General features: G+C 41.8%; 1 protein-coding gene across 1 annotated transcript in view; it reads left to right on the top strand.

Annotated features, from left to right (window-relative positions):
- ZPR1 (ZPR1 zinc finger) overlaps positions 1–23,169 on the top strand; it is a gene marked incomplete in the record, with an annotated part of 429,568 nt that overhangs the window by 165,930 nt on the left and 240,469 nt on the right. The window contains 2 exon segments of the mRNA XM_044081157.1: positions 7,887–7,973; positions 8,350–8,472. Coding sequence (XP_043937092.1) covers positions 7,887–7,973; positions 8,350–8,472 — 210 coding nt within the window.

The following is a 23,169-nucleotide window of genomic DNA, read 5'->3' as shown; positions in this document are numbered from 1 at the left end:
AGAATTTGTAGTTCCTCTTCTACCTTGTCTCAAGAAGGAACTTCAATGGTGGATAAAGTAGTCTCTAAATCCAGGGCTCCCTTTTCATCTTCCTCTTCCCTCTCAGGAGCTGTTCACAAACGTGGGATGGGGAGCAGCTTTTGGCTCCCTAAAGGTGCAGGGGTGTGGTCCGTCTCTTCAACAGAAAGAATACATCAATGTCAGAGATGAGAGCACTTCTTCTGGTGATTAAGGCTTTTTATCCTCTTTTTCTCCCCAAGACCTCTCAAGGTTTTGACAGACAATACCACAATGAATGTGGTACATCAACAAATAAAGGGGACAAGATCTCATCTTCTTTCCTGGTTGGCACTCCTAGTCTGGGATCTTGTTATCCAGTATCAAGTGACTCTTCAGGCAGTTTCCATTCCCTCAGGTCAGAACGTTGTAGCAGACACTCTGAGAAGGTCCTTAACTCAATCCTACGAATGGATGTCTCCCAGGGTTGTGTTTCTGGATATTTTCCACCAGTGGGGTACTCCTCAAAGAGATCTTTTTGCCTCCTCTCTGAACAGACAACTTCCCCTGTATTGTGCCAGTGTCCCAGGTCCCTGGTTTGCAAGGTGAATGTTTTGTTTTTTTCTTGGAAGGTGAAGTTTCTGTATGCTTTCCCTCCCCTACCCCTCATTCCAAAAGTCCTGTTCAGAATTCAACAGGATACTCCCATAATCTTGCCAGTGACTTCCTTTTGGCCCAGACAGCATTGGTTCCCTCTTCCGCATTTAACCAAGGACAATCATCATAAGTTACCTCACAGGGTGGACCTACTTGCACAAGACAGTGGATCTCTCATCCAACCCCACCTGACTACTCTTCAACTGACACTGTGTGTGATAGGATTTTGATTCCGCATGGACATCTTTTTTTCTGAGGATGTGTTTAGGAAATGCTCCTAATCAAAATGGAAACTTTTTTCTGTTTGGTGTCTTTCATGTAATCTCCATCCACTTTCTGTAGATTTTCCTTTGGTTCTGTCTCCTCTGTGAATTGCTCGATGCTGGGTTTGCTTATTTGAATGTTAACACTCATTTATCGGCCGTCTCTGTCTGCCTTTTTTTTCCTCCTTTAGCTTCTGGATTTGAAGCTAAATAATTCCTCAAAGGCATCCTCCATATTAAGCCTCCCAGGGATCCTGTTCCTCCTCCATGGGATCTTAATTTTGTTTTGGAAAAATTTGACTTGGGCTCCTTTTGAGTCTGAAGCTGCAGCTTCCTTGACACATTGCTCATGGAAGACTGTTATTCTATTAGCTCTTCTGCCAAACGGTGTCTGAGCTTCAAGCCCGTATGGCTTGTCCTCCTTTTTTGGTTTTATGTAAGGACAGGGTGTCCTTGCTTACTAATCCTCCTTTTATGCCCAGGGTGGTGAATGATAACTTATTCACCACTCTGGGCATAAAAGTTGTCCTTTAATCAGTCTATTTATTTATTCACTTTTTTCTCTTCTCTGCAATCTGCCAGTGAAAAGGTGCTGCACATGTGCAGAGACGACTCAGATTTTATTTGGATAAGGCTAAGGCTATTGGGAAGTATGATCATCTCTTTGTTTCCTTTCATCCTAGGTCCTTGTATTAGCTGTATCCAAACAAACTATTTCTTCTTGGATGTCAAAAGATAAATATATTTTTTGTTGTCCTTTTATGGTAAGAGCTTTTCTTCTGTTAAGGCTCAATCTACTAGGGCTTTGGCTTCTTAATGGTGCATTTTTAGGGTTTAGATACTAAACTCTATTCTTGAGGCAGCTACCTGGACTTCTGTGCATGCATTTACCAAGCACTTTAAGTTGGATGGAATCTCCAGAGCTAGAGCTGGTTTTGCTAGGGCCATCCTACATGGGTTCTTAGAGGGCTCTGCTGGTGCTTCCTCCTTCCAAGTTTCTTCCTGAGCTTTGGCACTCTCCCTAATGTAAAGAATACTGCAACAGTGAAATGGAAGGATATAGCACAGTTGTGTAAAATCTTACCATAATGATAGATGTCCTTTTCTTCACTTTTGCAGTATTAACTCCCTTCCTGTGCCCTGTGGTCTATTTCTCTTTTGGATGTACTGATTACTTCTCTTTTCCTTGGATTGGCATTCTTACCAGGACTCTCATTTCTGAGGATGGTACATCTGGATGTCATATTTATGCCCTGTGCTGCACAAGGAGCATACTTGTGATGTATGGCATACTTTAAAGTAATCTAAAGGCTTTGGTATACTGGCTGGATGTCAGGCCACCCTTGACAGGGGATCCCTAATGTAAAGAATACTGTACAATGGAGAGAGCATTGGCCACCACAGGCTCTCAGGTGGCTCCTGCTGTGCCAGAGTTTTATCCCCTGACCCCTTCTTACCTGCAGCTTCCACCAACCTCCACGCCAGGACACCAAGCTCCAAGTGATCTCAGGAAAGGTACAGTCCTCTTCCTAGCCATCCTTGGACATTCCCACTGAAGAGCCTCCTTGGAAGAAAATGTCTAGCCTCTCCTGAAGAGTCCATCACTGAGGAGACAGATTTCGATGACTGGGAGGGTTCCCCTGTTCACCCCCTGAAGATGTACAGAGGGGTAACTGGAAGCTCAAAGACCCTTCTTCCAAGGAGTCTGTGTACTTGCAAGCTTTTGGTTCTCGCCCATCTACTTCCTGGCTGAACTCTCCCATTGAAGATCTCATTACGTTGATCACACAGTGGGCTTGGAAGGCTCCTGACTCCATAGAACCGATTGCACAGAGACCAGATGAGATATTGTCTGCTCCTGAAGACCAACAGCATTGGGCAAAAGGGTTGGCAGTAGATGCTATGGTGGTGGCAGCAGCAGCCACCAAAAAGGAACTATCTGAGGAAAGTTTCACTGTTCATCCCCCTAACCAAGAGTCTAGGGCAGTGGACACATTTGGAAAGCAGGGTTTGTGTCGACCTTCACCTTAACGTCCTTGAATTTTATGACACATTTCACTAGGCTCCAGAGGGATCAGACACCCTAGCAGGAGCTTTATCTGACGGGGTCTTAGAAAAAAGTGGCCTCCCAGTTAGCTACCCTGGTGTCTATTTCCAACTTCGACCATGAGGCTTATAGCACATGCAGCTGAAAGCATGACCAAGTCAGCTGGTACAGGCGCTGCAATTAGATGCCTGCAAACTAGGAGCCATAATCGAAACTCCTAACGATGTGGACATCCTACAAAAGGGCCTCACTGAGACAGATGGCTGGTGTCAAAGCCATGGTCTCAAGCTCAATGCCAAAAGGTGCATGGTCATCCCCTTTGGTAAAAACTCTGTACCCATGAACTACCATATAGGTGGTAGTCTACTTAACACTGAAAGTGTGATGAGACCTTAGGACACAGGTGGACAGTAGTCTCTCCTTTGATAATCACATCGCCACAGTGGTCAGGAAATCCTTCTAGGTGGCACACCTCATCACAAAAGGTTTCTCATCCAGAAAAAGAGAGGTTATTGTTCCCCCTCTACTCATCACTCTTTAGACCCATTATAGAGTAGAACGCCCCTTTTGGTATGTACCTCACAAGACATCTACAACAGCTGGAAAGACCGCAAAAATACCTCACAAAGAGGATTACTGGCCTCAAATAGATGCCTTACGCAGACTGTCTCAAAAAATTCCAGCTTTACTCCGTCACATATCGCCTACTCAGAGGCGATCTCTGCCTAACATACAAAGCTATGTCAAACCCAGAGCTGTTGGACATGCACCACTTAAAGAAATACCAATCCCTCCGAGCTACACACTCTAGGGGCCTAAACCTTGTCACCACAATAAACAGAACATGCTGGAGGGATAGATTCCTGTCCAAGAGACTTCCCATACTCTGGAATAGACTACCTATCTATGTCAAACAGAGCTCCTCATTAGCACTCTTCAAGAAAAGTCTTGATTGGATGGGTAATAGGAACTTCACCCTGGGGATCACTTCTGTGGTTCTGCTTGACAGGGGCACGGGAAAATAATTTTCTTGGGTGGCGAAAGCCAGGGTACCTTTTTGGCTAGGCTTATATAGGCCCTACGGCCAATAGTCTAGTACCTACCTATGGAAGGGGGACCTAATTGCTCATCTCTGGAAGCAGCCTGGGGAAGACTCTCTCTGCATTCAACAGCCTAGTAACAAGTAACCACAGATGCTTGGGGGCAGAGAATTATTACCAGAGATTACTCTGTCCGCTTCATTTTGTATCCAAGATCTCCAACAAGGCTCCCCGTTGTACCACTCAGTCAGAGGGACCAAGCAGCCTTAGAAATCCAAAAGCTGCTAGAGAAAAGAGTCCTCCAAGAAGTCCCACCAGACCAGGTAGGATCTGGATTTTACTCCGTTCTTTTTAGTGCAGAAAAAGACAGAGGACTGGAGACCAATTCTGGATCTTGGCTTTCTAAACAAATTTGTTCAACAATCCAAATTCCAGATGGTCATGGTTCAGTCTATTCTTCCCTTTCTAGAGGAAAACTTTTGAATGTGTATTGCCACATAAAGGTGAATAAATGCTTCAGAAGGTGTCTCCACTTTCAGCTAGGAGCCAGTCACTTTCACTTCAGAGTGCTGCCCTTTGGCCTCACCACAGCCCCCAGGGTGTTCACCAAATGTATGGCAGCAGTAGCAGCTCACTTGAGACTGTATGGATTCCGGGTGTTTCCATCTCTAGATGACTGGTTCATCATGGCTCCCACCAAGCATCTACTGCTTCAGGCAACATAATTAATTCTGCACTTGTTTGTGTGCCTGGGCATCACAGTCAATCAGTCAAAATCTCAGTTAAATCCCATTAGAATTCATAGGAGCTCATCTCAACATCATCTCTTGTGTAGCCTCCCTTCCTCAACACAGATTACTGAAGATAGAAATCCCAAGTATATGCTATTCTCTGCAAAAACAAAGTCCCGGCACTACTAGCCCTTCAAGTGTTGGGTTCCATGGCAGCGACCATCACCGTACCGCTAGCGAAATTTCACATGCAGGTACTACAATGGCTTCTAGCATCACATGCGGCTAATACAATGGCTTCTAGCATCACAGTGGTCTAGTCTAACCCATCCAGTGACCTACCCCATTCTTATCACCAGTCGCTGCAAAAAAGACCTGTCCTGGTAGATATAATCCAAAGAAATCCTTTTAGGTCGCCCCTTCACCCCCCCCCTCTACCCAAGGCCATAGTGACCATGGATGCCTCCCAGATGGGGTGGGGTGGGGGGGGGCATTATCTGGGAAGAAAAGTCCAAGGCATTTGGTTCCCGATAGAGGCCAACCTGCATATCAACGTTTTGGAGTTGAGGGCAGTGCTATTAGCATTGCAAGCCTTTCAATGTCTCCTCCCTCTAGGAACAGTTGCAGTTCAGACAACATGTCCATGGTCTGGTACAGCAACAAACAGGGCAGAACCAAATCTTACCCCCTGTGATGAGAAACCTTCAGAGTGTGTCAATTTCCTCCAACCACTTTCTGATAGCAGTTCACATCCCAGGGAGCTTGAACGTGATTGCAGACAAATTGATCAGGTGTATACTTCTGCCTCACGAATGGGCTCCCAGTCCCAGAATAGAGAGGAAGGTTTTTCGTCACTGAGGCCAGCCTTGCTGCGACCTATTTGCATCACCCCAAAATAACAAGTGCAGAAGCTACTTTGCCCTAATCCCCCCACAGGGGGAGTCCCCAAAAGACACTCTTCTCCTCTATTGGCCCCTGGGTCTCCTCTATGGTTTTGCCCTTTCCCTCTTATTCCACTCTTTCTCAAGATAGCAACCAGGTTAAGAAGCAAAGTGATCTAATTTGTACCCGACTGGCCTTGACAAATATGGCCTCATCTAGTTCACAGTCCTTGGATTCTAGACCCAGTTCCAGACCTGCTGTCTCACCCTCAGGGACTGGTGCATCCCAACCTTTAAAATCTCAAGCTGACAGCTTGGTTCCTCCAATTCTGCCAGACACCAGGCATAATGATTTACCTTCCCCAGTGTGGAAAATAGTTCTGGCTTCCCATAGACCATCCACCAGGAAACTCTGCCTTAGTAAGTGGAAGAGAATTTCAACCTGGGCATATGTTAATAATCTCAACCCTTTCTCTATACCCGTGGAAAGAGTTCTAGAATTTCTAGCCATTCTTTTTTATCAAGGAGCTTCAGCTTCTACAATTAAGATCAAATTAGCTGCCATCTCTGACTTTTGTAATGTTTTTGAGGACCTCCCTCTGATTTCACATAGATTTTGTAAAGTGTTCCTCAAAGGAGCTCTGCATTTAAAACCTCCATTCAAAGACCCTCTACCTCTATGGGATGTGACCATTGTTCTTCAGTCACTGGTACTTCCTCCCTTTGAGCCATCAGTGACCTGCAGGTTAAAATTTCTTTCATGGAAAACACTTTTTCTCATAGCTATTAGCTCTGCAAGATGAGTCTCTGAGATTCAGGCTTTATGCTCAAAACCACCTTATTTAGTTTTCCATAAGGATAGAGTTTCACTCAAAACCAATCCATCCTTTCTTCTAAAGGTGGTTTCAGAATTCAGCTTTAATCAAACCATCGACTTACCTGCTTTCTTTCCTAACTTTACCAATAAAGGTGCATATTGCTTACATTTGCTGGATGCTCACAGACAATTACGTTTTGGTCTCAGAGGGAGTAAAGGATCCAGAAAGTCAACCCAGTTATCTGTATCCTTTTCCAGCCCAACTTTAGGGAAATCAGTCTCCAAAGTTACCTTGTAGAGACTGCATTACTTGCATATATAACAAAAGGAGTCTCAAGTTACCTGTGCCTGTCGGAGCACATTCCACCATATCAATGGCCACTTCAGCGGTTTTCCCATTTTAAGGCTTTCATGAATGAGAAATGCGCAGCAGAAACATGGACTGCTCCACATACCTTTACCTTTATTACTCATTACAAATTGGATCTGGTCTCCAGGGGAAGAGCTTCCTTTGGTTCTATGGTTATCAGGAATATCCTTCCATTGGGCCACCCAGGATCTAAATTAGCTGGGGACTCTGTCCCAAGAGTCCATAATAGATGAAGATTGACAACATCAGATAAAGAAGTTCTGTTGTTACCATAACATTCCATCTGTGTTGTTGATCTTCATCTGTTGTTGGCATCCCACTCTCCTTCCTCATCCTGTGAATTCCTGGAGGATTGATTGCTTGTCCTGGGTTCCTTGTTAGGTTTCACCTTGGACATGTTATGATTCTTCTGTTCTGTACAGCTGGAAACTCTATCTGTGGTAATGTAGAGCGGGGCATTGTGGGTAGAGTCTTGACTCAAGAGATTTTTGGCTGGCATGAACAGTATAATGGTCAAACCAGTTCCAGGGATCACAACCGACTACCCAGGAGTCCAAGAATAGGTTATCAAAAACACAGATGGAACGTTACTGTAAAAACGTGACTTCTTTTTGTAGAGTATTTTTGCCGTCAAGTAATTCAAATTTAATGACGGTCTCTATTCTCATGGTCTCCTAGCCAGTATACATGAAAAGTACAGTTGTGATTCAGTAACCTTGGCAGCAGCACAGTCATACCCTGTGCTCATTCCAACCGACACAATCTCTCACTCTCTGTCCCTTATTTTCTTATTCTCATTTTGTTCCAGATGTTTTCATTATGGACATGGGCAGTGAATGACTTCACTATTCTCTTAAGGCAACTCCTGTATTAATTTTTTTTTTTTTTTTTTTATCCTTTGCTTCTCAAGGTATAACAGTATGTACATACATAGGTTGTGGCTGAAAGGGGTTAGTTGACCAGTCTACCTGCCTACCTGTTGATCAATGGAGTAAAATATATTTATGAAGTTAGAAAGTTTTAATTCTATTTCTTAACACGTAATGCAACATCTCTCAACTGTTTTTGTGTATCTTTTAATAGGTAACAGACCCAGATGTTGCAGAACAAATTGAGAATTTCGTTAAGAAATTAGAGAAACTGAAAGATGTGAGCACTCCATTCACTCTTGTAAGTATAAAAAGAGCATTTCATAAGGGACTATAAATGGTTACACATTTTGATATTGGACATGCTGGTATTTCAGCTGTACAACTGGGACTGTCTGTTTTTTTGTGTGGAGACTTGTGTCCAGTTTAGTTTGGGATTGTTTGCTCTGTTAGTTACTGTTTGGTAAATGTAGGATTAAAGAAAATGCTATAACTAAATTGTTGTTGCATACTTGGAATGAAGACTTTTTTCTTCAGCTCAGGCAATTAGACTTGACTGCTTATTTGCATTGTGTGTGCATTATAAATACTTGATTAGGTTACAGTAATCACTGCAGTAAAACTGTGTAGCAGACCTGAAACCATGTTATCTAATGCTTCCCTTTCTTACTGTATAGATTATTGATGATCCATCAGGGAACAGCTTCATTGAGAGCCCTTGTGCTCCACACACAGATGAGGCTCTTACAGTTACACAGTACCAACGGACTGTACAGCAGGATAAAGACTTGGGGCTTGTGGTAAGCTTTTATGTTTTTGACAGCATTACTGAAGATGTCTCTAGCAGTTAACTGTCACCTTACAGGTGATATGTTGTCACAGAATAATAATATGGAACAGTGGCGGTAGCAGTATGGTCTTGATGCAGAGTAGTATCGCCACACATCAGAAAACGGCTACCATAAGAGTACAGAGTAACTGATTTACCAGCACTTTGTATTGACCTATTACAAAAGTGTGCTAAGTTTGTTTCTATTTAAGAAGTTAAAGTTCATATTGATAACTTGTGTTCATTTTTCATTCGATGAATATGGGATTGAGAGTGTTTATCATGAATGAAAGAACATGCAGTAAAGTGTAGTTAATCATGTATGACTATGTTGTCATTGGAGGACTTGATGTAGAGTTTGAGAGCAAAGCACAGTAGGTCCATAAAATGAAAGTTACAGCCTCAAGATGGCAACCCGGTCTTGTTGCACCTGGAGTACCAATTATTGTACACTTCTCCTTCAGAATTTTTTTACAGCTGGACAAGCTATACTGTGCCTGGCTGTATGCCTTGTTTGTAAAATGATGTGATACTGCAATCCCTTTTTTGTAGATGGTGCCAGTAATTTAACTTCAGGAATTTGATAATCTCCTGTAGCAAGATGCATCCCTCTGTGATGGTAGTCAGTAGAACTAGCAGGCTTTCATCTTCTGGCATATCCTTATGCCTCTTTATTTCCAAAGCTGATAACGTGGTGTTTTCTGTTTTACCTTAAGTTTCTTCTTGATAAGATTTTTGTTTGGGATTAAAACTTGACTTCTAAAACGTTCTTTGTATCTTGTGTTCTGCAGATGTTTCATTGCTTGTAAGATGCTAATTCAACAAGTGTTGAGTATGCTTTGATTGATTACTTCTGTTTACAATTGGTTTATGTCCTGTAAGCCCATAAGCTGAACATGTAGAATGCTGAACCTGATGTAGTACTTCTGCATGTAATGTTTGCATTTTCTTCTGGAGGCAGGTTACCTTGCCTTGCACCAAGTCTGAACTTACAGTTGAAAATGGAGTATGTTTTGATCCAAGTACAGATGTGGTGGAAATAATGAACAAAAAGAAAGCTTGAAGACAAGGAAAATGACTGATGTAAGGATGATGGGAACAGGAGTGCCTGTTGAAAGTTCAGGGAGCTTCACTGTGATTCTTGTAAAAGTACAATTTTAAATGCACTTGGAGATAATTAACTCTGAAACTGCATTATCTGTGAGTTTTGCCTCCTCTTCAAGATGCAGCAACCTAATATATTTGTCTGATTTCAGTAGCGTAAACTTGGAGGTCTTCAGAATTTTTCCCTTACCTTTCATCATAAGCCATGGCATGCTATATGCACTTGATTGTGGATAGTAAATTCTCTTGAATGTCTTTGGAGATACAGCAGATGTCTGCTTCTCTGGGAATTCTGTACTTAGCTGGGAATTCTGTACTTAGCTGGAAGTCCAAGAAATAATTAAAAGGCTGTAGTGGTGATTGCCAACATCTCAATACATGAGTGTAAAAACAAATCTCACAAGCACGTTGGATCAAAAGACTATGAACCAACAGTAATTCACTACAGTCGTGTTGTGGGATGCCCAAAGCTCTTTATTCAATTGAGTCAGCACTTTCGACCCCAAAAATTAAAAAGAAAGAAAAAGTCATCCTAATCCTCTGATACATTTCCTGAAGAAAAAACGATATGAGAACTTCCCATCTTTTTTTTTTCAAAACAGGTTTATTGTTTTAACATATAAGAGAAATATCATAACAATTTTATACAAGTAATTAAAAATAGGTATTATTATAATATGAACTTCCCATCTTAATGACAACCCTGTAAGGTGGTTAGCATTGTCCCTGTCCCCTCAACAGTTAACTTGGTAGGAGTGATTATAGTGTCTGAACATACTGTCTTGGTCTGGTTGCTGGATGACGTAAAAGGAGCAAGAAGAGTTCATTATCTGAAGCGGTGCAATCAAGAGGTCTGGCCCTTCAGTTAAAGAAAGGATCCCTTTTGATCAACAGATTTTCCCTGGAAAGATGCATTATGATAGGAGGTGAGGTAGACAAAAATGTACTCAGATTATAGTGGATGCTCAAAAAGTTGCATCTAATTTTGCGTAACACACCAACAGGATTGACAGAAAGATGGAGTGTATTAGGACTACTTTGACAGCTCAATTTGATCAGCTAGCTGAGTTGGATACTGGTGCCAGGTACATGGCAGATAGAATGGCTTTAGCTGAGTCTTACTTGGAACTGATCAAGTCAATGTGATAACCTTGGAAGATGGATGTAGGAGGAAGAATTTGGGGTTCTGATCTCTTCCAGAGAAGAGGTGAAAGAGTGGGTTGCATTTATGCAGTCCAGGGATGTCTTTCTAGAAATGGTTTCCAGTGACAAATGAATGAAATCAACAGACCTTGCATGCTTTTCTCCCTCAAGACCAGAAATCAGAGATGCCCCCAGCAAGTTATGCTTTTTAACTCATTTTCCTTAAGACAAAGATACTTGCACATTTATGGAAGCTGGGGAAAATTCTAAAGATTAAAGACAGCAGAGTTTACAGCAAAGTTTACTGTAACAGTGGACATTGAGCTCTCATTTCAACAAAGTTCCAACCGGTTGTATAACTCTGCAAGTAGAATGAATGGTGATTCTAACTCCAGTGCCCATTTCAGCAGATCATTAACCTGCCATGTGGGAGGGGAGCTCTCTCTCCATCTTCTCTAGAAGAAGCAGAGTTGAGGGTCACTGGATATGCATTTGGGCCGTGAGAGGCTGTGGTGGCATTGCAGCATCCACCAGAAACCACCCGTGGTCAGATTCCATGTGCAGAAAAACCCTGGATTCCTTCAAGTGTTTCAGAGAGGACCTCCGGAAACCGCAATAAATATGCTGGCAGTTAACTAAAGGATAGTAGACACTGTGACTGCAGTATGACTTGTATAGCTTGTGTTTGAACAATGAAGTTTTCAGTTGTAGGTAGCTGATTATTTTATAACAGTGAGAGAAATGTGTATTTTTTTTAAACATTGGTAAAACTGCTCAGGATTGTCAACGGAAAAAAATAGCAATACATCAGCTATTAAAGAAAGTTAGTGTGGTCTTTTCAGTTGTGGCTTTACATCCTGTGAATTCTGAGATTCATTTTAAGTTGATAGACTTTTTTTGTAATAACTAGCACTGCTGTTGCTGCTTTAGTTTCTAGACATTCTGGGCTTTAAAATTTGATGTAGATAACCAGTCAGTAGCTTACCTGCATCCCTGGACAGAAAGTGGCTTGTTGAAGCTTGTAAAGTAACATCTAGGCTTTTCTTAACGAAACATAGCCAACTAAAGTAAAGCATTTGTCAGTGGGAACATATTCTGAATAAAACTAGTAGTCACTTCCTCGTTGAGTGCTTAGCAGCCAGTGAGCTGTTTATACAGCTGGTCAGGTTAGCAGGATGATGATATGAAAAAAAGAGCGGCTTTGTTACAGAGTTTACATCCTGCTTAGGCACAGGATGAGTTTTGTCATGCTGCTGTATGTATTTTTCAAAATGTTTGAACGAGGGACGTGTCTTTTGCAGGTTCAAGGAGAGTTTTGAAGGCTTTCTCCTGTACATTACCAGTATCATTACATTTGTCATCCAGATTCCATTATTTAAAAGGCTTTATACCTCCTTCCAGGAGGCTTATGTAGTGAAAAAAATGCAGATAGTTATGTTTTCTAGTTGCAAAGGTTTTTCTTTTTAATATGGATTGGACGATACTGTAATTGATATTACATAATGTTCTTGTTCCATGTTATTGGTTTGTTAAAGAACTGTTCAGATGAGCAAATGGTATACAGATTTATTTACAGTCTAATGTTGTCCCTTTCATTCTACCTCATGATTGGGTCACAAATCCGGCTCTGCCAAATTTCTACAGACTGGGCTCCAAGTCTCCATCTCCTCCCTCTTCCCATAATGCTCTACCCATTGCCCAGCCTTCTCAGATCTCATTTGCTGCCAGCAGTGTCAGACATGGTTTTCGTACAGTCTCAAGTTGTAGGATCATAGTGAGATCCTCTGGGATCTGTGAGTGCGCCCATTACCATGCAGTCTCCTTCTCCAATCTGACTCCTGGCATAGGAGCAACAGGACCTTAGCCACCTGAGAGTGTAGGTGTCTGCTCCGAGGAGGCTTTCATCCCCTCCTCCGACAGTTACCCTGACTGCCTGTGTTCCGTTGTCTTTGGATTAGAGTGGGTCTCAGATCGAGGCTTTTGCAGTCGGATCCAGGGGGGAGGGCTTTGGGACAGACTTTGTCAGGTCCATCCCTTCCTCTCGAGGCTTTGGCACTCAACAATTCAATCTGATTCGGACAGGAAGCTGGGGGGAGGTTCCTGCCCTTTCTTCCTTGGTTGCTTTGGCTCTGGGGGAGCTGGGGAGGGACTCTTTGGGTTCTTTGGATTTCCAGATCATAAAAGAGCTTTCTCTTCTGTTAGAAATCTGGCCTGTCAGAGCTACAATCCTCCCCGTCCTCTCCCATTGGATCAGAGCCCTGAACCTATCATACCTGTCCAGGGTCAACCTGCCCTGAGGGGCCTCCAATCTCTCCCTCTAAGAGGGTGCCCCTTCTTCTTCCTAGACCTCTTCTGATCCTCTCACGGAGAGGATCCCGCATAAGGAGACATGCAACAGGAGGCACATAGACTCCCCTTTGGAGTCTGTCACTGAGGACACTGATCTTAACGAGGGAGAAGGATTCTCCTGGTTAGAACAAGAGGATGTCTCCTTTGGAGCCATTGTGGTGATCTTGAAGCAAAGAGGTGGTTGGTCAGCACAAACTCCTTTTCCTGAAAAGGCTGTGTTTTTGGAGGTTTTCGGGGTGGGTCCATCTACATCTTAGGTGACCGACCCCCCCCCCCCCCCAGTGGACAAACTCCTCGACCTTGTGTCCCGCCTGGCCTGGAAGGAGCTGGATACATTAGATCCAATCGCAAAACGACTGGATAAGTTGTTGTCTCACCCCCCCCCCCCACTCCATGACTGATCACATTATACTAAGGATATATACTGGTTGATGCCATGGTTTGTGCCAGCAGCTACCAAGTAGTAGTTAGCTGAGCAGAGCTCCTCGGTCCATCCTCTGAACAGGAATTCCAGAGAGATGGACAGATTTAGGAAGTGCGTTTACACCTCAGCCACCTTCTCACTGAGAGCATTAAATTATAGAGGCACACTTTACCCGGTTGTAGAGAGATCTGGTCAAAGAACTTTCCAACTGTCTAGCAGAGACCATGTCGGAGGAGGACTTCAAGAATGTATCTTCCCGACTGGCTACTCTTACCTCCCTGTCTAATTCCTCCACGAGGCTCATCTCCCATTCCACGGAGGGTGCCTCACAGGCAACCGGCTCAGCCATCACAATTGGATGACTTTCCTGGATGAGGCTTTGTGACTTCATGGAACCCTTCAAGGTGTCCTTTAATGTCCCCTTCGATGGCTGCAGCTTGTTTGGGTCCTCCATTAAAGATGCTCTTGCCTACAGTGAGCAGGAAGGGAAAACCCTGTCTCCCATCGGAGTCAAGTTTTCTACCTGTTGGTAAACCTTCTCAAGAAACCAGCAAGGTGGCAGGAAAACCTCGTTCCGAAAATCCTAAGGATCTTTCCAGGATCATTGCAGAGACTCTTTTTCTCCAGAGGCAGAGGGGGACCGCAGAATCAGGGCTTCAGAGAGCCCTTTTCTGATAGGCCCTTTCAATGCTCCTGAAGCATTGCTGGACTGCTGAACTCTGTAGGCAGTCGGGGGTCATTTTTCTCTGCACCCAGACTCCTGGACGTCTCTAAGAAAAAACAGTTGGATGCTAAGAATCCTATCCAGAGGTTATTATATTACCTTCTTCCTGCAACTGCTAGAGACTCTCGAATCTCCCCGATATTCCACCCAGTCAGAGGGAGTAATGCAGTTCCAGAGATTCAAAAACCACTGCAAAAAGGAGTCATCCAAGAGGTCCCAACCAAGCATAGAGGATTTAGAACGTACTCCCACTTATTTTTAGTGCCAAAGAAAACAGTGGACCTCAGACCCTACTGGATCTAAGCAATCTGAATTTGTTTGTAAAGAAATCAAAGTTCTGAATGGTTACAGTCCAGTCCATTACTGCTGTTGTGGAAGGACGATTGGATGTGCTCAGTAGGCTTACAGGACGCGTACTATCACCTCAAAATAAACAGATGGTCCAGGCGACATCTGTGCTTCAGGCTGTGAGCCAGTCATTACCAATTCAGAGCTCTGCCCTTTGGTCTCCCCACAATCCCCCCTGGTGTTTACCAAATGCATGGCAGTAGTTGCAGCTCACCTGAGGCTGAAACGATTCCCCGTGTTTCCATACCTGGATGACTGGCTTATAAAGATTACAATCAGGCATTACCTTATCCAGGCCAGAGATTACATGTTACAAATATTCACTCCTTTTGGGTATCTCCATAAACCTGCTGAAATCCAACTCATTTCCAGCACAGAATTTGTAATTCACTGGGGACCTACTAGCCACCCCGATTCAGAGAGTGTTGCTGCCGCCTCATCGAATGCAAACCCTGACGGAGTGTGTTCATATTCTTTTCGATCTCCCGTCCCCTCCAGCAACACTAAGTACTTCATGCTCTTGTGTTCATGGTGACAGCCATTACACTCATTCCATTAGTGAGGTTTTTTAGTTTTTTATGCGCGTGCTTCAGTGGACCCTAGCTGTTCAGTGGTCTATTCTCCACCAGCCACTATTTGTTCCTATCAGATTACCCCAATTTGCAGAAAGCATCTTCGATGGTGGCTTCTTTCCAATGACCTTGTGATTGGCAGACCTTTCTTTCTCCCATCCCCTCAGCAGCTGTGACCACAGACACTTCCTAGTTGGGGTGGGGTATTTCCCGGCAAAGATGGTCCAAGCACGTGGACCTGTTTAGAGACCAGATTGCATATTAGTGCTGTTGAAATGATGGCAGTCCTCCTCATGTTGCAAGCTTTTCATGACATTCTCCCCCTATGAATGATTGCAGTTCACACATGCACAATGTATTGGTGATCTGGCATATAAGCAAACAAGGGGGAACTCATTCATATCCCTTGTGCAGAGAGGCCATGAGGGCCTGGGAGTGGGTGATATCTTCAGACCGCAGACAAACTCAACAGGTCCCTTCTGACCCTTCACAAGTGGTCCCTCAACCATTTAGTAGCAAACTTGATTTTCAGCCATTGGGGCCAACCCTGCTGTGAACTGTTTGCTTCTGCTCAGAACAATTAATGCAGCAAGTACTTCGCTCTGATCGCTACTCCAGGGGAGTCACCAAGGGATACTATAATTCACGATTGGCCCCCTGGTCTCCTGTATGCTTATCCTCCTCTACCCCTCTTCCAGAAGTTCTACAGAAAGCAACATGGCTGAAAACTTCAGTGATGTTCATGGCCCCTCATTGGCTTCACCAGATTTGGTTCCTTTTTCTCTGGTCGCATCTGAAATGTCCTCCATGGATATTGGAACTTGGGGCTACATCTCCTTCAAATATGGAAATCATTTTCATGGAAGATTTCCAAATTTAAAGGAGATATTGAGATTTAGAAGTAAAAGGAAGGAGATAGTAGATGCAGGTGCTTATGCCTGTGGGATAGTAGATGCAGGTACGTATGCCTGTGAGAGATGTAAAGTTTGTGAAAAAATCAGAAATTTGAATGGAAAGATGATCAATGGCAAGATTTATAGGGCTATTGATCATTTTGATTGTAACTCCTTTGGAGTTATTTACGTGATCAGCTGTGACTGTCCGTCACCGAAATGGTATGTTGGACAGACCAAACGCAAGGTGAAATTAAGAATTATGGAACACCTTGGTGATATAAGAAATGGTAGGATGGATAGCCCCATAGCCCAACATTTTCATTTCAAGCACAAAGGTTTGGTTGATGGTTTCACCTTTAGTGTAATTGCTAGACCTTATGGAGTGGGAGCTTGCAATATTAATTTTCGGCAAAGATTACTGAGAATGGAATTGAAATTTATCATTAATTATAACACTCTTTATCCCAATGGCATGAATCTTGAAATATAATTACAAGAGCATTTTAGGCGCATTTTAATAATATTAATAATAAATGTGGTTTTATACAATTTTGTCATTTTGACATACATTTTGATAATATGTTTGGGGTCAGTGGAGCTAACAATGAATTATGTAGTATGGGACATGTAAAAATGTTAAAGAATGTTCAAAAATATGAAATGTAAAGATGTTGAAATGTTAGACATTTGAATGTTTGTGTTTAAATATTTGTTTAATTGATTAATTGGTTATCATTAAATTGATGTATAAATATAGCTGCTTCTGTGAGTAAAGTATTCCGTGAGAAGGCAAAAGCTGAGGTACCAGAAACAGTAAAGGATTATTTTTTGCAGTCTTTGCTGTTTTCCGTGTCTTTGTGTGTTTGGTATTTCCCTGTTTAAACAATGTTCAAAGAATCTGTCCATGTTTTGATACATTTCTAATTGTGCATGTCTGAGAGGGAGATTTTAAAGTACTGTGGAGAATCAGCTGAACAGTAGGTAATGTCATTAGCATGTCCCTGGTTTGCTAGGTGATTATTTGAACAGCTGATTGACAGGAAAAATAACTTTTTCAAACAGCTGACTGTTATCTTAAAAGTAAGACAGTTGAGACTGTTAAGCTGTACAGTTTGTCAAGTGCTTAGCAATTTGTGAAGAGTTGCAGTCAATTTCAGTGCTTTGCAGCAATACCAAAAGAAAAGAGAACTCGCCAAAAATTGTAAGCTTGCCTTTGTCTTGTTGTTGTGTTAGATTTAGGAAAGCTTAGTTATTAAGATATAGAACTTCTATAATGATGGACTTCTATCCTGCAATTTAATTTTACATTTCTGGTGATTGAATTTTGGTGTTTATTGAAAGCTATTGATTTACATTTTTATTTTACTTGTTATTAAATGTTTTTCATTACTTTACATTGTGACTGGAAGTAAGTGTGTTCTTTAGAGATTAGTGTGTGTTTTATACCAGTTTGATACTTCCCAGGCCCCCTCGAAGACCTTGCTGCTTTGGTTGTAGCTGTCATTTATTTTGATATTTAACTTTTTCATAATTGAACACCCCTTTAGAATGGCATAAAGACACTTTGATTGGTGGCAGCATTACCATATTATTTTGGGGAAGGGACACAGCTGGAAATCTGTGTCAGGCTTTCCCAGAAGTGTTTGGATGTGTGATATTTAAATTAACTTTGCGTGAGTGCATCACAGGTCTTAAACTGGGACGCATTGCTCTGATATGTGTAATAAGGAGTTACATTGGGGTGGACAGACGTATACTGTCCAGTCCCAGATTAGAGTGTGTTCCTGTTGTGTTCTTAGGGGTAAATTGTGAAATATTGCTCCTGTTTGTGACTGTCTCGTATTGAAGTCAGTAGTGAGGATTGAAGCTTCTTAGTTGCTGACCCAGGCTAGGGAGGGACATCACATTTATTGGTGGCAGTCTGGTGGGATCTTGGCCAGATGTCACACTTGCGATAACTTTTCATCTGTATTGTCCTCTTTAATTCTTCCTCACCTCCCAGCCCAGCCATCCCCCTTCTTGTGGCTCCTAGCAGAACTCAGGAATTATTGGGAACTTCTGTTCCTAATTTGAGCCTGTGGTTCTTTTTGCTCTATTCTTATGTAATATTTACCTCTTCTTCCTATGTAAATTTTTGGGCAGCAAACTCTATCTGAGAAGGCTGGGCAAAGAGTAGAGCATTATGGGAAGAGGGAGGAGCTTCAAGACTTGGAGCCTAGTCTGTAGAAATGTGGCTGAGTCAGATCTGAGTGTGGGATCTGTGACTCAGTCATGAGAAAGAATGAGAGAGGACAACACATCTACCAAATTGTAGTAGGTACATAACTTAAAATTACAGTGACTCACAAATGTGAAGTCATTGTCGGGGAGTAGTGTAGTGCAGAAGTTCTGGATCCAAAAAACAAAGTAAAGCCTTTTTACAGTTTTATATACATACGCATTCTTTTCTTGGAATGTTAATTGTACAGTACAGATCCTTCAGTCAGACCCCCCCCCCCCCCAGGTTAAGATGATGAGAGAATGGGTGGTATTTTAAGAAGGTTTGACTAATTTAGCTGGAAGAGCAGATTGCACTGTGTTGTTATATGCAGACCCTCAGAAATGGTCTTCCTCCCTTGGTAATATATTGAAAACGTTGCCATTGGCACGGTGATGGGTGTAATATATGTAGGGTCTTATGACTATCATTGCTGAATATACTTGCTACTAGTATTGCTTCAGCTCATTTTCTTGAATAGGTAAAATATGAATGTACAAAAGACCATTCATTTTTGGTGACCTAACTTCAAACCTACCCCATACTTATTTTTGATTGTGCTCCCTCTTTATTTGACTCTTGGGTTAAATATGGGGCAGTGTGACAGTCTGTGACCGTCTTTGAAGGGTGAACATGTTTCTCTGTAGAGAAGGCATCTCTACAAAACCTTGAGCTTGGACAAAAAAAGGTTTCTAATCAACTTGAGAGTTTTTTGCTCCTTGAGGCCTAGAAATATTCAAGGAAAATTTACTGTACTTTCTCAAAAATAGATAGTCGCCTGATCTTTGACCGCCATGTGTCCACAGTGGTGAGGAAGTTCTATGTGACACACCTTACAAATAAAGGCATGTCATCCAGATCCAAGGAAGTTTATAGCCGCATTATATCTGCCCTCATCAGACCAATAATAGAGTACAATGCACCGTCTTGGCATGTGCTTGATCTGGCACTTGCAACAGCTGGAGCAGTCTTGGAGTTTCCTTACAAAAAAAAGTGCGTCTAAACTATATATCCTGTGCGGGTAGACTAAAAGGTCTAGCCCTTTACTCTGTCTCCTACTGAATGTTAAGGGATGAGTTATGCCTAACCTACGAAGCACTCACAAATCCAGACTGATGGAACTGTTATACATTCACAAGACAAACTGTACAAGGTCACACAATCTCTGGATATAAACCTGGTCTGTGACACGAACAAAACCCAGAGGAGAGACAAGATTAGCACTTCTGTGGAACAGGCATCCTATTCATGTAAAGCAGAACCCTTCCCTGACCCTCTTTAAATGCAGTTTGGATCAATGGATGAGGAATTGTAAATTCACACCTGGGGTGGCACCAATATCCCTTTTGGACAGGGGCAATATGTAAAATACTCAAAGGCATAGGCACAAACCTAAGCCATCCTGTAGCCCTTAGGGATCGAAAATCAGGTAATAACACAGGTTTGTAAGAGCTGTTAAGCCTTTAGCCTAGTAATTTCCTATGAACCTTTTGTTTTTATTAATTTGGTAAGGTTAATTAATCTACAGTGGTTCTACAGCACGAATTGAATCGTGTTCTCTGTTTTCCTCACATACTGACCCTTTAAGAGTGATAAGACAAGGATGCCTTTTGTCTCCCCATACAGATTGTCTTTATCTAGAATCTTTGGCAACAAGATCTGAGGATGGTACCTTACAGAGTAACAAATACAGGAAATTAACTATAAAACTTTCTATATTGGTGATCTTATTGTTTTAGATGTTCAGTCATGAGCACGTCATAACCTTGATTTTTAGGAAGCTAGAACATTTTGGACAATTTGCGGGGTATAAAATTATATTGAAAATAAAGGCCGTCAAAACCAGTTGCACTTCATTTGAGATGATACACACCCCCTTCCTTGAGAATTCTATAAAATAATTTATTCAGAAATGAGAGTAGCAAGTTTAACTGCTTCTGCAAAGTTGTGCGCAAAGGAGACTTGTCAGAAGTTAAAAGCCCCTTCACAGGGTGGAAAGGGATTTGATTAAACTTTATGCAGACAGTCTTGGCATTGCACTGTTAAGTTTTACCTTTAGTACTCTGTACTGTACAGAATTTGCCCCCCCCCCCCCCCCCAACATACATACACACAGCTGTTTTCTGTTTTTTCTTTTTGAGAAGACTGACAGTATTTTTTATGGTTGGCACAAAAGCTTAGGGCCTGATGAAATATTACACAGTCTTCCTTTCTGTTGGTAGCTAACTGGGCCTTCCTGGCAATTTATATGAAAAAGCTGTGTGTTTAAATCTGCTGCATTGCTTGCTCCATAAAAAATACAGCCCATGTGGAAATTGTTTTTCTATTAATATTAGGTGGCACAATTAAGTTGATATGATAAATTTAAGGATAAAATGTAAGATCAGTACTTATAAGGTTTTTCTGTTTGTTTTTAGCTGTTGAAGATAAACTGGACTTTCACTGGAATGGGCACACTTTAACGGACAAGAGTTCAGTTTAATCTATTAGATGATTGAGGGCTAGCCTGCACTAAGATCCACAGGTGTTTAGAGCAGTTTCCAGAAATGATTTATTAGAAACAATACCTGGGCAGAAAAGCTTTTCACAGTTGTTTTACTCATAGCTTTACCTTAGGGCTGTTCATGTCTTTTTACTAGATTACACATGGTAAAATTTGTTAGCTGCAGCCTAATGATCTAATAAAGATATGTTTGTAATCCTGAGAAGGACTTTTGGTACATTCACTTTGCTCTGTTGATGTCTAGGTCGATTCTAAATTAAAAAAGTGATATTTCCACCCAAGTGCAGATTACCACTGCCTGATGAATCTTCTTGTTTAAAGGAGGAAATGACACCGTAGTTTAATTTCCAAAGATGAGCTTTATTCTACATGTTCGATGGATGAGTGCTTCGTTAGAAACTAAAACAATTCAGCTCTTATACATACATTTTCAGTGGGAGGTGTGTTCAGGGTGGAGAACTCTCATTGACCAAAATCCATCTCAGGACTACAGTTATTTCTTTATTAGGTGTTTGCGTTGTTCCATCCCAGTTGTTTGGGGAGAGTTTGGATACAAACTCCACCAGCAGGGGATGCTACTGTCCTGCATCCTAATAATCCTACAATGCAGACGTTCTGGTACTATCTGGTGTTGTAAAAGACTGATTCCTTTCCTTCCCAGGGAATTGCAGTCTTTTCTAATTCTTTCCTGTAGTTTCCCTTTCTAAGAAAGTGCGAGTGAGACCAAATTGGACAGTGAAGATTTAATCCTGTTGACTCCTGTATGACACAAACAGCCATGATTTACAGTATTAATTTTCATTTAACTTGCTTGCTCCCAATTCTTGTTCCCTTGCAGAAGACATTCTTGTCACTGTAGCAGGAATTAGTGTCGTCACAACTGTTTGTACACAGATGATCCATTTTTAATTCCTTGTATAGATGGTTGTCCTGTGGTGTTTTGCACATTTTAAGAGATTCTAGGAGACTGACTGTCAGGAGATCTTATCTGATAAAGTGGCCCTGATAGGAGAGCATCTTCTAGTCTATAGCTTACCCTTTTCTAAAGTTTTAAACTGATTGTACCTTTCAAGCAAAACCACACAGGCCTTACTGTTCAGTAAAGGTTTACCTGTTTGTAGGCTTTGCATGACTTTCACCGTACAACTGTCTCTTCCTCTCCTTATGGTTAAGTGTTTACTCAAAGGAATTATGAATGTACTAGGCAGGTGATCATGGGGACCATAAGATGCCCAACCATGTACTCCTTTAAGCAGACAAACTTAAAAGTTTTTTTTGCACCCTTTTCAAGCACTTAAATAGTCTTCACGTCTCAAACAGAGGTTTACATCTATAATCACTGCACTCTGTTCTTTCAAGAGTTTGTTTCCTGTTCTGAAGATTTGTTTGCATGACTGTGATCTCTGTCAAAGATTTCTAAAGTAGAGACATCAGTAGGCAAACGGGTTCCTCACACAAGGTACCAACAGATACAAAACTTTCCCGATTTATCTTTGAATTAGCAGCTTTCCAGTGTTTTGCCATGAAGCCTAGATGTACACATGCAGTTAAAATGCTGTATGAGAGGGGAAAAAGGCCTCAGAATGGCTTGTTTTAGTGTGGCAACAAAAGCTCTGCCATAAAAAAATAAATAATTGTCTACATCTGAATTGTATTTATTATTTTACATTTGTTAACCGGGACAGTCTGACTGGACCATGTCCATTTACAGTGGAGGCCCGGTGAGAAAAGCTCCACATATATTAACAGAAATACTAGAATTTAATACATAGTAGTAAAATCCCATTATAACAGCAAAAATCCAGCTAGTAAGATAGCATGCAACTCTGCAGTTGAACAGGCTAAATACATTTAGCATTGAGAGTCATGACATACATCATGTTAAAATGAAGTAGCTATATTAAAGGGATAAAGAAAAATATTGGAAGTAAACAATTGTAGCATTTACATTAGTCAAGTAATATACCTTTTAACTTTCCACAGAGCTTAAGCATTGTTTTTAGGTTATGCATGGGCAAAGCCAAGTACTAGATGTGATTTTAATGAGTTTTTGAAGTGTGAGGTGATGGGGATCCAGGTCAGTGATTGGAGGAGGTTGTTCCAGTTTTTAGCTACAATGTGGGAAAATAGTGCTTTGCCAGCAGTGTTGTAGCCCTAAAGATGCATAGAAGTGATTTGTCACTAGAGCAGAGTTGTTGCACAGTAGGTAAGTAGCTGACTTAGTGATGGGGTTTTATCAGGATACTTCAGAATGTTACAGGCAATAACTAGTTGGTAGTAATTTAGTAGTTGAGGAAATTCTAACCATTTTAAGTCCCTCAGAGCTAGACCATGATGGGATCTGAAGG

Source organism: Protopterus annectens, chromosome 8.part0 (assembly GCF_019279795.1).
Source record: "Protopterus annectens isolate FY-2018-M chromosome 8.part0, PAN1.0, whole genome shotgun sequence".
Classification (NCBI taxonomy): domain Eukaryota; kingdom Metazoa; phylum Chordata; order Ceratodontiformes; family Protopteridae; genus Protopterus; species Protopterus annectens.
This window is presented reverse-complemented; position numbering and strand designations above follow the sequence as displayed.